The 14819-nt window shown below is 69.5% G+C and overlaps 2 protein-coding genes across 2 annotated transcripts; one reads left to right on the top strand and one right to left on the bottom strand.

Annotated features, from left to right (window-relative positions):
- The first annotated feature begins 1130 nt into the window (after nt 1-1130).
- On the top strand, nt 1131-10252 carry ENO3 (enolase 3). The gene is given in 12 exon segments (XM_065653486.1): nt 1131-1217; nt 2020-2115; nt 2744-2802; nt 2880-2949; nt 3026-3159; nt 4077-4299; nt 5236-5433; nt 8634-8758; nt 8760-8836; nt 9560-9668; nt 9815-9873; nt 10095-10252. Coding segments are annotated over 12 exon segments (1305 nt in total). The 5' UTR covers nt 1131-1132; the 3' UTR covers nt 10165-10252.
- Nucleotides 10253-10393: 141 nt separating this feature from the next.
- On the bottom strand, nt 10394-14065 carry SPAG7 (sperm associated antigen 7). The gene is made up of 8 exons (XM_065653384.1): nt 13928-14065; nt 12507-12574; nt 12312-12400; nt 12029-12113; nt 11316-11405; nt 11022-11178; nt 10490-10695; nt 10394-10405 (listed from the first exon to the last, which is right to left on the bottom strand). The coding sequence occupies exons 1-8, from the start codon at nt 14016-14018 to the stop codon at nt 10394-10396; spliced, it is 798 nt and encodes a 265-aa protein (XP_065509456.1). The 5' UTR covers nt 14019-14065.
- Between the last annotated feature and the right edge of the window lie 754 nt (nt 14066-14819).

Genomic DNA, 14819 nt, shown 5'->3' with positions numbered 1-14819 from the left:
GCCCCCCCCGGCGGGAACTTCCCCGGGAAGTGGTCAGAGCCGCCGCCCCTCCCCCCGGGCCCATCCCCCCCGCCATGGGGCCCGGGGGCCGGTGCTGCTCCCGCGCGGCCGCCAGGGGGCGCCGCGAGCGCCACCGAAAGGGGACCCAGGCGTCCGGGAGACCCCAAAAGGGGACCCAGGCGTCCGGGAGACCCCCCCTCCCCCACTCGAAAAAGGGGACCCAGGCGTCCGGGAGACCCCCCCAAGAGGGACTCAGGCGTCCGGGAGATTCCTCCCAAAGAAGGAGGACCCAGGCATCCGGGAGACACCAAGAGGGGACCCAGGCGTCCGGGTGTCTCCGGGGGACCCAGGCGTCCGGGGGGGGGGAGGGTCTCGTGTTACCGTGTCCTTTCCTCGAGACCTTTGGGGGGGCTAAAAATAACCGGGGGGAGGGGACACCCAGGGACCATCGGCAAGTGCCGCCCGGCCCGGACGCCTGGGTCCCCCCGCGGCCTCCCCTCCCCCCGCCGGACACCTGGGTCCCGAACTTGTCCCCGGTCCCTTGCGGGGGAGGGGGGGTCTGGGGGGCGTTTGGGCATAAATAGTCCCTGGGGACCCTCCGGGGGGCAGGACCCAGCGGAACCAGCGCAAGTGAGCAGCGCCCGGACGCCTGGGTCCCCCCCGGATGCCTGGGTCCCCCCCGGATGCCTGGGTCCCCTCCGGACGCCTGGGTCCCCCCTGGACGCCTGGGTCCTCTCCCAGATGCCTGGGTCCTCTCCCGGACGCCTGGGTCCCCCCTGGACGCCTGGGTCCCCTCCCAGATGCCTGGGTTCCCTCCCGGATGCCTGGGTCCCCCCCGGACGCCTGGGTTCCCTCCCGGACGCCTGGGTTCCCTCCCGGATGCCTGGGTTCCTCCTGGACACCTGGGTCCCCTTTTTGGCAGAGGGTCGTCTCCCGGACGCCTGGGTTCCCTCCCGGACGCCTGGGTCCTCCTGGACGCCTGGGTCCCTTTAGGGGAGAGCAGGGGGTTCTCTGGCGCCAACCGGGGGTCACCCGGACGCCTGGGTCCCCTGCGGCATGAGAGGGGTCTGGGGTCACATCAGGGTCACCCGGACGCCTGGGTCCCCCTGACCCCCGCCCCTCCCCCGCAGCCATGTCCATCCAGAAGATCCTGGCCCGGGAGATCCTGGACTCGCGGGGAAACCCCACGGTGGAGGTGGATCTGCACACGGCCAAGGGTGGGACAGGGGCCCGGGACACGGGGGGCGTGGGGACACGGGGGGACGGGGGGACACGGGGGGATGGGGGGACACGGGGGGACACGGGGGGCGTGGGGACACGGGGGGACACGGGGGGATGGGGGGACACGGGGGGACACGGGGGGACGGGGGGACACGGGGGGCGTGGGGACACGGGGGGTGTGGGGACACGGGGGGACACAGGGACGGGGGGACACAGGGGGACACGGGGGGCGTGGGGACACGGGGGGCGTGGGGACACGGGGGGACGGGGGGACACGGGGGGACACGGGGGGACACGGGGGGCGTGGGGACACGGGGGGATGGGGGGACATGGGGGGACACGGGGGGACACGGGGGGCGTGGGGACACGGGGGGATGGGGGGACATGGGGGGACACGGGGAGCGTGGGGACACGGGGGGACGGGGGGACACGGGGGGACACGGGGGGACACGGGGGGACGGGGGGACACGGGGGGACACGGGGGGCGTGGGGACACGGGGGGACACGGGGGGCGTGGGGACACGGGGGGACGGGGGGGGATGGGGACATGGTGGGACATGGTGGGACTTGGAGGTTTTAGTGGGTGTTGGGGACATTGGGGGACATGGGGGTGGGGACTTGGGGGGGACGTTTGGGACATGAGGGGACATGGGGGGACACGAAGGGACATGGGGGGCCATGGGGTCCTGGGGGGTCCCGGGGGGCCGGGGGGGTCCCGGGGGGCTGTGGGGGGTCCCGGGGGGCCGGGGGGGTCCCGGGGGGCTGTGGGGCCGTGGTTGGGTCTCACGTCCCCCCCAGGACGGTTTCGAGCCGCCGTCCCCAGCGGCGCCTCCACCGGGATCCACGAGGCCCTGGAGCTGCGTGACGGGGACAAGAGCCGCTACCTGGGCAAAGGTGGGACCGGGGGACACGGGGGGACACGGGGGACCCCGCCCCCCACCCCCCAACAACGGCCCCGGGAGCCCCCAGACCCCAACCGGGTCCCTCCAGGACCCCCGAGACCCAACAACCCCCAAGGACCCCGTGACCCCCCAAAACCCAACTGGGACCCTCCCAATGACCCCCCAGTGACCCAACCGGGTCCCCCAAGACCCCCCCCAAGACACAAAGATCCCCCCAATGACCCAACGACCCCCAATGACTCAACTGGGCCCCCCGAGACCCAACGACCCCAATGACCCAGCTGGGCCCCCCGAGACCCAACGACCCCCAATGACCCAACTGGGCCCCCCGAGACCCAACGACCCCAATGACCCAGCTGGGCCCCCCGAGACCCAACGACCCCCAACGACCCAACTGGGCCCCCCAAGGCCCAATGACCCCCCAACGACCCAACTGGGCCCCCCAAGGCCCAATGACCCCCAACGACCCAACTGGGCCCCCCGAGACCCAACTGGGTCTCCCAAGACCCGAAGATTCTCCTAAAGACCCAGCCGGGCACCTCAAGACCCAACGACGCCCCCAAAACCCGAGACCCCCCAAGTCCGTCCCGCCCGAGGTCAGAGGTCACCCCTCCCCCCAGGCGTCCTCAAGGCCGTGGAGCACATCAACAAGACCATCGGCCCCGCCCTGCTGGAGAAGGTGGGTGTGGCCGGGGGGCGGGGCCTTGGGGGGCGGCTGTGGGGCTGACCTTTGACCCCTGACCCCTATCCCCCTAGAAAATCAGCGTGGTGGAGCAGGAGAAGATCGACAAGCTCATGATCGACCTGGACGGCACCGAGAACAAATGTGAGCCCCTCCCCGCACGCCTGGGTCCCTCCCGGACGCCTGGGTCCCCCCCAACTCACCTCTCCCCCCCCCGCAGCCAAATTCGGGGCGAACGCCATCCTGGGTGTCTCGTTGGCCGTCTGCAAGGCGGGCGCGGCCGAGAAGGGCGTCCCCCTGTACCGGCACATCGCGGATCTCGCCGGCAACGCCGAGCTCATCCTGCCTGTGCCGGTACCACCCGGGGCCCCCGGGGGGAATTGGGGGTGTCCCGGCGGCTTCAGGGGGATCCCGGGGGGCTTGGGGGGATCTTTGGGGGTTTTGGGTCTTTGGGGGGTGTCGCTGGGTCTTTGGGGGGGCTCAGTTGGGTTTTGGGGCATCCCATTGGGTTTTGGGGGTCTCAGTTGGGGCATTGGGATGGTCATTGGGTCTTAGGAGGGTTGTTGGGTCTTGGAGGACCCAGTTGGGTCATTGGGGGGCCCAGCTGGGTCACTGGGGATCCAGGTGAGTATTTGGGGACCCAGTTGGATCTTTCGGGGGGTCTCAGTTGGGTTTTGGGGCATCCCGTTGGGTTTTGGCTGGGTCTCAGTTGGGTTTTGGGGCATCCCGTTGGGTTTTGGCTGGGTCTCAGTTGGGTTTTGGGGCATCCCGTTGGGTTTTGGCTGGGTCTCAGTTGGGTTTTGATGGGTCTGGTTGGGTTTTGGGGGTGTCGCTGGGTCTTTAGGGGTTCCTGTCGGGTTTGGGGGGAGTAGTTGGGTCTTGGGGGACCCAGTTGGGTCTTGGGCGGGGTTGTTGGGTCTTGGGGGGGGTTGTTGGGTCTTGGGGGCCCAGTTGGGTCTTGGGGGGGGTTGTTGGGTCTTGGGGGGGGTTGTTGGGTCTTGGGGGCCCAGTTGGGTCTTGGGGGGGGTTGTTGGGTCTTGGGGGGGGTTGTTGGGTCTTGGGGGCCCAGTTGGGTCTTGGGGGGGGTTGTTGGGTCTTGGGGGGGGTTGTTGGGTCTTGGGGGCCCAGTTGGGTCTTGGGGGGGGTTGTTGGGTCTTGGGGGGGGTTGTTGGGTCTTGGGGGGCCCAGTTGGGTCTTGGGGGGCCCAGTTGGGTCTTTGGGGGGGTTGTTGGGTCTTTGGGGTGTCCCGAACTCCTGGGTCCCGTCTCCAGGCCTTCAACGTGATCAACGGGGGCTCGCATGCGGGGAACAAGCTGGCGATGCAGGAGTTCATGGTGCTGCCGGTGGGCGCGTCCTCGTTCCGCGACGCCATGCGCATCGGGGCCGAGGTCTATCACAGCCTCAAGGGCGTCATCAAGGCCAAGTACGGCAAGGACGCCACCAACGTGGGTGACGAGGGCGGCTTCGCGCCCAACATCCTGGAGAACAACGAAGGTACCGCGGCCCTGCCCCGGGCGCCTGGGTCCCTTTAGTGACACCCCCGGACGCCTGAGTCCTCCTAGTAATGCCCCCCGGACGCCTGGGTCTTTCTAGTGACACCGCCTGGACGCCTGGGTCCCTTTCTTGGCATCCTCCTGGACGCCTGGGTCCTTCTAGTAACACCCCCCGGACACCTGGGTCCCTTTCTTGGCATCCCCCCGGACGCCTGGGTCCCTTTATTGGCATCCCCCCGGATGCCTGGGTCCTTTTCTTGGCATCCCCCCGGACGCCTGGGTTCCTCGCCGCCCGCCCATCCCCCCTCTTGGGTGGGGGGCTCAGGGTTATTTCCAGCCCCTCCCCCACCCCGGGGTCAGGTTTCGGGGTCAAATCCAGATTTAGTGGTTGTGGCCGTAACTGGAGAAAGGGCAGCGGCCCCGGACGCCTGGGTCCTCTGACGGTGGGGGAGGGGGGAGCACCCGGATGCCTGGGTCCTCTGAGGGTGGGGGAGGGGGGAGCACCCGGACGCCTGGGTCCTCTGAGGGTGGGGGAGGGGGAGGATCTTGGTGGAAAGGGGGAGACATGGGGGGATGGGGGGCAGGACACCAGTGGGGGGATGTGGGGCCCGGACGCCTGGGTCCTCTTGGCCAAGAGGAACTTGCTGGGGGTCAACGTTGGGTCTGGCTGGTGGGAGCATCTCGGGGTCCGTGTTTTTGGTCCCTGGGGGCTGATGTGGGGGGTTGTGGGGCCCGGATGCCTGGGTCCCTCCATAGAAATACGGGCCCGGACGCCTGGGTCCTCTCGGCCAAGGGGAGGTTGTCGGCGTAAGAACATCTCGGGGTGGATGTTTCTGGTCCTCGGGGGGGCTGTGGGGCCCGGACGCCTGGGTCCCCCTCGCTGCTGCCGTGGGGCCCGGACGCCTGGGTCCCGCTCACGCCGTGGGGCGCCCCCCAGCGCTGGAGCTGCTGAAGGCGGCCATCGGGCAGGCCGGGTACCCCGACAAGGTGGTGATCGGGATGGACGTGGCGGCCTCCGAGTTCTGCCGGGACGGGAAGTACGACCTGGACTTCAAATCCCCGCCCGACCCCAAACGGCTCATCACGGGCGAGCAGCTGGGGCAGCTCTACCAGAGCTTCATCAAGGACTACCCGGGTGAGCGCTGGGGGCGCTGGGGGCACTGGGGGGACTGGGGGGACTGGGGGCACTGGGGGGACTGGGGGGACTGGGGGGACTGGGGAGCACTGGGAGCACTGGGGGGACTGGGGGCACTGGGAGGGACTGGGAACGCTGGGGGGACTGGGAGGGACTGGGAGCACTGGGAGCACTGGGAGCACTGGGAGCACTGGGGGCACTGGGGGCACTGGGGGCACTGGGGGGACTGGGGGCACTGGGGGGACTGGGAGGGACTGGGGGGACTGGGGGGACTGGGGGGGGCTGGGAGCACTGGGGGCACTGGGGGCACTGGGGGCACTGGGGGGACTGGGGGCACTGGGAGCACTGGGGGGGACTGGGGGCACTGGGGGCACTGGGGGGGACTGGGGGCACTGGGGGGGACTGGGGGGGACTGGGAGCACTGGGAGCACTGGGGGGGACTGGGGGCACTGGGGGGACTGGGGGGGCTGGGGGGACTGGGGGGACTGGGGGGGGCTGGGAGCACTGGGGGCACTGGGGGCACTGGGGGGGACTGGGGGGGACTGGGAGCACTGGGAGCACTGGGGGCACTGGGGGCACTAGGGGGACTGGGGGGGACTGGGGGCACTGGGGGGACTGGGGGCAGTGGGGGGACTGGGGGCACTGGGGGCACTGGGGGGACTGGGGGCACTGGGGGCACTGGGGGGACTGGGGGGACTGGGGGGGACTGGGGGGCACTGGGGGAGACTGGGGGGCACTGGGAGCACTGGGAGCACTGGGGGGACTGGGGGCACTGGGGGCACTGGGAGCACTGGGGGCACTGGGGGCACTGGGGGGACTGGGGGGACTGGGGGCACTGGGAGCACTGGGGGCACTGGGAGCACTGGGAGCACTGGGGGGACTGGGGGGACTGGGGGGGACTGAGGGGGACTGGGGGGCACTGGGAGCACTGGGGGCACTGGGGGGACTGGGGGGGACTGGGGGGCACTGGGGGCACTGGGAGCACTGGGGGCACTGGGGGGACTGGGGGGCACTGGGGGCACTGGGAGCACTGGGGGCACAGGGGGGGACTGGGACTGGGGCAGCTCTACCAGAGCTTCATCAAGGACTGCCCGGGTATGGACTGGGGGGGACTGGGGGCACTGGGAGCACTGGGGGGGACTGGGGGCACTGGGGGCACTGGGGGGGACTGGGGGCACTGGGGGGGACTGGGGGGACTGGGGGGGACTGGGGGCACTGGGGGGGACTGGGAGGGACTGGGGCAGCTCTATCAGAGCTTCATCAAGGACTACCCGGGTATGGACTGGGGGCACTGGGAGCACTGGGAGCACTGGGGGCACTGGGAGCACTGGGAGCACTGGGGGCACTGGGAGCACTGGGAGCACTGGGAGCACTGGGGGCACTGGGGGGACTGGGGGCACTGGGAGCACTGGGAGCACTGGGAGGGACTGGGGGGACTGGGGAGCACTGGGAGCACTGGGGGGACTGGGGGGACTGGGGAGCACTGGGAGCACTGGGGGGACTGGGGGCACTGGGAGGGACTGGGAACGCTGGGGGGACTGGGAGGGACTGGGAGCACTGGGAGCACTGGGAGCACTGGGAGCACTGGGGGCACTGGGGGCACTGGGGGCACTGGGGGGACTGGGGGCACTGGGGGGACTGGGAGGGACTGGGGGGACTGGGGGGACTGGGGGGGGCTGGGAGCACTGGGGGCACTGGGGGCACTGGGGGCACTGGGGGGACTGGGGGCACTGGGAGCACTGGGGGGGACTGGGGGCACTGGGGGCACTGGGGGGGACTGGGGGCACTGGGGGGGACTGGGGGGGACTGGGAGCACTGGGAGCACTGGGGGGGACTGGGGGCACTGGGGGCACTGGGGGGGACTGGGGGCACTGGGGGGACTGGGGGGGCTGGGGGGACTGGGGGGACTGGGGGGGGCTGGGAGCACTGGGGGCACTGGGGGCACTGGGGGGGACTGGGGGGACTGGGAGCACTGGGAGCACTGGGGGCACTGGGGGCACTAGGGGGACTGGGGGGGACTGGGGGCACTGGGGGGACTGGGGGCAGTGGGGGGACTGGGGGCACTGGGGGCACTGGGGGGACTGGGGGCACTGGGGGCACTGGGGGGACTGGGGGGACTGGGGGGGACTGGGGGGCACTGGGGGAGACTGGGGGGCACTGGGAGCACTGGGAGCACTGGGGGGACTGGGGGCACTGGGGGCACTGGGAGCACTGGGGGCACTGGGGGCACTGGGGGGACTGGGGGGACTGGGGGCACTGGGAGCACTGGGGGCACTGGGAGCACTGGGAGCACTGGGGGGACTGGGGGGACTGGGGGGGACTGAGGGGGACTGGGGGGCACTGGGAGCACTGGGGGCACTGGGGGGACTGGGGGCACTGGGGGCACTGGGGGGACTGGGGGGGACTGGGGGGCACTGGGGGCACTGGGGGCACTGGGAGCACTGGGGGCACTGGGGGGACTGGGGGGCACTGGGGGCACTGGGAGCACTGGGGGCACAGGGGGGACTGGGACTGGGGCAGCTCTACCAGAGCTTCATCAAGGACTGCCCGGGTATGGACTGGGGGGGACTGGGGGCACTGGGAGCACTGGGGGGGACTGGGGGCACTGGGGGCACTGGGGGGGACTGGGGGCACTGGGGGGGACTGGGGGACTGGGGGGACTGGGGGCACTGGGGGGGACTGGGAGGGACTGGGGCAGCTCTATCAGAGCTTCATCAAGGACTACCCGGGTATGGACTGGGGGCACTGGGAGCACTGGGAGCACTGGGGCACTGGGAGCACTGGGAGCACTGGGGGCACTGGGAGCACTGGGAGCACTGGGAGCACTGGGGGCACTGGGGGACTGGGGGCACTGGGAGCACTGGGAGCACTGGAGGACTGGGAACGCTGGGGGACTGGGAACGCTGGGGGACTGGGAGGGACTGGGCAGCTCTACCAGAGCTTCATCAAGGACTGCCCGGGTATGGACTGGAGGGACTGGTTTATAGTGGTCCTTACCGACCCGTGCTGGTCCGTACAGCTCTGTACTGGTTTATACTGGTTTGTATCGCGGCTTTTTGTGCAGTGGTCTCTGTTGAGGACCTGTTTGGCCAGGACGACTGGGAGAGCTGGGATGGGACTGGTGTGGTTCCTACAGTTCTGTACTGGTCCATACTGGTCCATACTGGTCTATACTGGTTCTTACTGGTTTTTCCCCCCAGTGGTGTCCATCGAGGACCCGTTTGACCAGGACGACTGGGAGGGCTGGCGCCGGTTCCTGGGCCAGGTCGGGATCCAGGTGGTCGGGGACGACCTGACGGTGACGAACCCCAAGCGCATCCAGCGGCGCGGCCGAACTCGGCGCCTGCAACTGCCTCCTGCTCAAGGTCAAACAGATCGGCTCCGTCACCGAGTCATCCAGGCGGCAACACCGGGAAAACCACGTGCAAAACCCGGGAAAACCCTTGTGCAAAACCCGGGAAAACCTTGTGCAAAACCCCGTGCAAAACCTGGGAAAACCCTTGTGCAAAACCCCGTGCAAAACCCAGGAAAACCACGTGCAAAACCCGGGAAAACCCTTGTGCAAAACCCCGTGCAAAACCCAGGAAAACCCCCGTGCAAAACCCGGGAAAACCCCTGTGCAAAACCCCGTGCAAAACCCGGGAAAACCCCTGTGCAAAACCCCCGTGCAAAACCCAGGAAAACCCCCGTGCCAAACCCAGGAAATCCACGTGCAAAACCCAGGAAATCCACGTGCAAAACCCGGGAAAACCCCTGTGCAAAACTGGGAAAACCTGCATGCAAACCTCCTGCAAACCTCGTGCAAAACCCAGGAAAATTCCTGTGCAAAACTGGGAAAACCCGCATGCAAAACCTGTGCAATCCTTGCGCAAACCCCTGTGCAATCCTCATGCAAAACCTGGGAAAACTCTCGTGCAAAACCCTCGTGCAAACCCTCAGGAAAAATCCCCTTGGGAAAATTCTTGTGTAAAATCAGCACGAAAAGGCCTTTGTGCAAAAATCTCTGCGGCAAAACCCGCGTCCCCATAGCCCCGATATCCCCCTGTCCCCACAGTGTCCCCGATGTCCCCATACCCCCGTCTCCCCCCCCGTCCCCATGTCCCCACGCTGTCCCCTGTCCCCACAGGTGCAAACTGGCCCAGAGCCACGGCTGGGGGGTCATGGTGAGTCACCGCTCGGGGGAGACCGAGGACACGTTCATCGCCGACCTGGTGGTGGGACTGTGCACGGGGCAGGTGGGACTGTCACCCTGGTCATTGTCACCCGCTGTCACCCTGGTCATTGTCACCCACTGTCACCCCATCACCCCGTCATCACCCCCCGGGGGTGGGACAGTCCCCCACTGTCCCTCACTGTCACCCATTGTCCCCTCTGTCCCCAGATCAAGACGGGCGCCCCCTGTCGCTCCGAGCGCTTGGCCAAGTACAACCAGCTCATGAGGTGAGAAGGCCCCAAATGTCCCCAAATGTCCCCCCACGTCCCCGTGTCCCCCCCAAAGGGACTTCGGGTGTCCCCAGCCCTGCCCCCCAGGGATTGTCCTTGTCCCCACGTCACCCCCCAGCCCCCCCACGTCCCCTCTGGGGCTCCCCCCGGGTCACCCCCATCGGTCCCGTGACCCCCCGTGACCCCCCGTGACCCCCCGTGACCCCGTGTCCCCCCAGGATCGAGGAGGAACTTGGGGACAAGGCCAAGTTCGCCGGACGCAAATTCCGCAACCCCCGCGCCAAGTAGGACCCGCGGGGGCCTCCGACCCCTCCAGGGCCACCAACGTCCCCCCGGGGCCACCCAGTGTCCCCCCAATAAACGCTCTGGAACGTGATTGTCCCCGACTCGTCACTTTATTTATGGGGGGGGGTGGGACAGACACACGGACATGGAGCCGGGACTTGCGGGTGTCCCCTCGTCACCCCCTCCCCCAACGCCCAGGTTAAACCCCCCTGGGGGTGCCACCCCTCCCCCCTCAGGCTGAGGCCTCCCCCGGCCCCTCCCCCGCTCCGGGCCCCGCCCCCCCGGGCCCCGCCCCTGCTCCGGGCCCCGCCCCCGCTCCGGGCCCCGCCCCCGCTCCGGGCCCCGCCCCCGCTCCGGGCCCCGCCCCCCCGGGCCCCGCCCCCGCTCCGGGCCCCGCCCCCGCTCCGGGCCCCGCCCCCGCTCCGGGCCCCGCCCCCCCGGGCCCCGCCCCCCCCTGGCGCCGCCGCCTCTTGGCCCGCAGCTCGTCCATGGCCTCCTCGATCGACCGCGTGTCCCGCTTGTGCGCGGCCGGAACTGGGGGAACACGGGGGTCACCGGGGACCCAGGCGTCCGGGGAGACCCCCAGAGGGAACCCAGGCGTCCGGGGACACCAAACCCCCCCCAGGGGCCCAGGCATCAGGGTGACTTGACACTCCCCTCCCCCCATCAAAAGGGGACCCAGGTGTCCGGGCATCCCCCCCAACTCCTCCCGCACTACAGCGCACCCCAAGACCCTGCCCCAAACAAGGGACTCAGGCGTCCTGGTGAATACCCCACCCCCTAGGGGACCCAGGCGTCCGGGCACCCCAGCCCCTCCCCCCAGCAGCGGACCCAGGCGTCCGGGCCCTGCCCCCACTCACCGCATCCATACGCCTTATTGGCCTCCATGGTGCGGGCGGCGGCCTTGGCGGCCTCGCAGCCAATCAGGTGCCGGTATTTGTCCTTGTAGTCGGTGGGGGGGCCGGGCGGGGCGGGGCCACGCTCAAGCTCCGCCTCCTCCTGCTGGGCCGCCAGCTCCTGGGGGCGGGGTCAGAGCAATAAGCCCCGCCCACCTTCTGCCAAGCCCCGCCCACCCCCGTGTCCCACCCCACCCCCAGGCCCCACCCATCAGGACCCCGCCCGTCCCACCCCCACCCCGCCCCGGCCCCACCCACCCGCAGGCGCCGCCGCTGCCCCGCCCGGGCGGGGTCCCACTCCTCCCCCCGCCGATACGCGTCCAGCTCCTCGTCCGACGGCGCGAATTCCTGTGGGGGCGTCAGACCCTCCCCCACTGCCCCTCCCCCTCCCCCACCACCCCAGTGTCCCTTGTCCCCCCCGTCCCCTCCCCCATCCCGCGTCCCCTCCCAACTGTCCGCCTGTCCCCACCACGTCCCCACGTCCCCCCACATGTCCCCCTCATATCCCCGGCCCCCCCATCCCCACGTCCCCCCACATGTCCCCCACACGTCCCCCTCATATCCCCGTCCCCCCCATCCCCACGTCCCCCCACATGTCCCCCACACGTCCCCCTCATATCCCTGTCCCCCCCATCCCCACGTCTCCCCATGTCTCCATGTCCCCTCATGTCCCCCTCATGTCCCCATCCCGTTCTCGAACACCACGACGTATTGACTGTGCCCATGTCCCCACCACATCCCCCCTCCCCGTGTCCCCCCGCGTCCCCCCATCTCCATGTCTCCCTGTGTCCCCCTCATGTCCCCTTGTCCCCCCATGTCCCCCTGTCCCTCTGTCCCCACCACGTCTCCACGTCCCCCTGTCCCCCCATGTCCCCCTGTCCCTCTGTCCCCACCACGTCTCCATGTCCCCCTGTCCCCCCATGTCCCCCATCCCTCTGTCCCCACCACGTCTCCATGTCCCCCGTCCCCACCTTCTTGAACACCATCACGTATCGATTGTCCTCGTCGTCCCCGAACGAGAACGACGTCAGCCCGGCCACCTCAGCCACGTCGTGCCTGGGGGGGCGGGGACACCCCAATGTCCCCAGTGTCCCCAGGGGGGTCCCAAACTGCTCCAGGGTCCCCAACGGCCACCTCAGGGGCTCCTGTTCTGTCCCCAGTCCCGCCCGTGGCCCCATGTCCCCCCCAGTCTCTCCACATGCCCCCCAGTGCCCCCCAGTGCCCCCCAGTGCCCCCAGTGCCCCGTCCCCTCACAAGATGCTCCTCTCGATCTTGTTCATGGGCTGGAAGCGCCGCCGCGGTTCCCCCGGGGCCTGGATGAACTGGGACACCTCCTGCTCCATCTGCGGGGACCCAGGCGTTCGGGTGGGACCCAGGCGTCCAGGGGGGACCCAGGCGTCCGGGGGGGACCCAGGCATCTGGGGACACCCCTTCCCCCCCTCTACTCACCCTCTTCCTGAATTCCACTTTTTGGCGTTTTTCCTGTTCTTGCAGCTTTTTCACCCGGGCGGCTTGTTCTGGGGGGAAAGGGGGGGTCAGGACGCCTGGGTCCCCCCGAACTCCTGGGTCCCCTCCCAGACTCCTGGGTCCCTCTTGAACTCCTTGGTCCCCCCCGAACTCCTGGGTCCCCCCTGAACTCCTTGGTCCCCCCCGAACTCCTGGGTCCCCCCTGAACTCCTTGGTCCCCCCCGAACTCCTGGGTCCCCCCCCAGATTCCTGGGTCCCCCCGAATTCCTGGGTCCCCCCCCGGACTCCTGGGTCCCCCCCGAACTCCTGGGTCCCCCCCAGGACTCCTGGGTCCCTCTTGAACTCCTTGGTCCCCCCCGAACTCCTGGGTCCCCCCCGAACTCCTGGGTCCCCTCCCAGACTCCTGGGTCCCCCCCGAACTCCTGGGTCCCCCCCCAGATTCCTGAGTCCCCCCGAACTCCTGGGTCCCCCCCCAGATTCCTGGGTCCCCCCCGAACTCCTGGGTCCCCCCCCAGATTCCTGGGTCCCCCCGAATTCCTGGGTCCCCCCCCGGACTCCTGGGTCCCCCCCGAACTCCTGGGTCCCCCCCCAGATTCCTGGGTCCCCCCGAACTCCTGGGTCCCCCCCCAGATTCCTGGGTCCCCCCGAACTCCTGGGTCCCCCCCAGATTCCTGGGTCCCCCCGAACTCCTGGGTCCCCCCCCGGACTCCTGGGTCCCCCCCGAACTCCTGGGTCCCCCCCAGATTCCTGGGTCCCCCCGAATTCCTGGGTCCCCCCCCGGACTCCTGGGTCCCCCCCGAACTCCTGGGTCCCCCCCCAGATTCCTGGGTCCCCCCGAACTCCTGGGTCCCCCCCGAACTCCTGGGTCCCCTCCCGAACTCCTGGGTCCCCCCCCAGACTCCTGGGTCCCCCCCGAACTCCTGGGTCCCCCCCCGGACTCCTGGGTCCCCCCCGAACTCCTGGGTCCCCCCCGAACTCCTGGGTCCCCTCCCGAACTCCTGGGTCCCCCCCCAGATTCCTGGGTCCCCCCGAATTCCTGGGTCCCCCCCCCGGACTCCTGGGTCCCCCCCGGCTGCCTGGGAGAAGGTGTGGGGGACAAGGGGGCGGAGCCAGCCGCAGCTCTAGGTGTCCATCAACCGGCTGGGGGCGTGGCCACAGGGCTGGGGGCGTGGCCAGAACCGAACGTCCCTCAAGGTGACTTGGGGGCGTGGCCAGCGAGCGAGGGGGCGGAGCCGCCGCGGCTCCTCCCACGCGGGGCGTGGCCACTCCGCCGGGGGCGTGGCCAGGCCTGACGGACAGCGTGGGGGGGGCGGAAGAGCCGAGCGGCCGGGCCGCGCCCCCCCCGCGGCCGCTCCCTCCCGCCGCCCCCGGCCCGCCCGGCCCCCGCGCCCCGGCCCGCTGACCCCTGGCCCGGCGCCGGGTCTCGCCGTCGGCGGCCGCGGGCGGGCGCTCCATGGAGCTGAGGATCGAGCCCAGCAGGTCCAGCTCCGCCATCTTGGCGGCGGGGTGGGGCCGCCGCGCGCCGCGCCCCCTGCGTCGTGCGTCACCGCGGCGGGGGCGTGGCCTGCAGGGGTGGGGCGGGGCCTCCCCTAAAGGGACGCGCGACCCGCGCAGCGGCGACCCCGCTCCTTAAAGGGGCGACGCCGCGTCGCCCTCGCCTGTGTCCCCCCCCGCCCCCAATCTCTTTTTTTGTTCAATTTTTACTCTTTTTTTGATACGTTTGATCTGATTCCATTCATTTATCCAACTGTATCGACCACGAGCACTTTATGAACTTGCGGCTGTACGAGCCCATCGATGCATCAAGTACTAACGTGGTTGATATTAATGTGTTAATTGTGCGGATTGGTGGGGGCTGTGGGTGCCCCCCCCGGGGGACCATTTTGGGGCAATTTGGGGTGATTTTGGGTCTGTACGTGGCGAAGGGGCCGAGGGTCCCCCCCGGCTCATCCTCCATGGGGGGCTGGGGAGAAACGGGGAAAATGGGGAAAATAGGGGGGGAAATGTGATGCGAAAATGGGACAAAATTGAGGAAACTGTGGGAGGGGAAAAACGGGAGAAGCACAAGGGGAAACGGGGGAAAACGGGGAAAAGTGCGAGGAGGAAAAGAGGAAAAAGCGGAGGAGAAAAGTGTGAGGGCAAAACCAGGAATAATGGGAAAAGTGTGAGGGGAAAACGGGGGAAAGAACGAAAAAGAGCGAGACGAAACAGTGAGTGAAAGCTGAGGAGAGAATGGGCGAAGAAGGTGAGAGAAAATGAGGGAAAACGAGGGGAAAAGGGGAAAGCCCTGAGGGG

Source organism: Caloenas nicobarica, chromosome 30, assembly GCF_036013445.1.
Source record: "Caloenas nicobarica isolate bCalNic1 chromosome 30, bCalNic1.hap1, whole genome shotgun sequence".
NCBI classification, from domain to species: domain Eukaryota; kingdom Metazoa; phylum Chordata; class Aves; order Columbiformes; family Columbidae; genus Caloenas; species Caloenas nicobarica.
The sequence above is the reverse complement of the archived record's forward strand: the minus strand, read 5'-3'. Positions and strand labels throughout refer to the sequence as shown.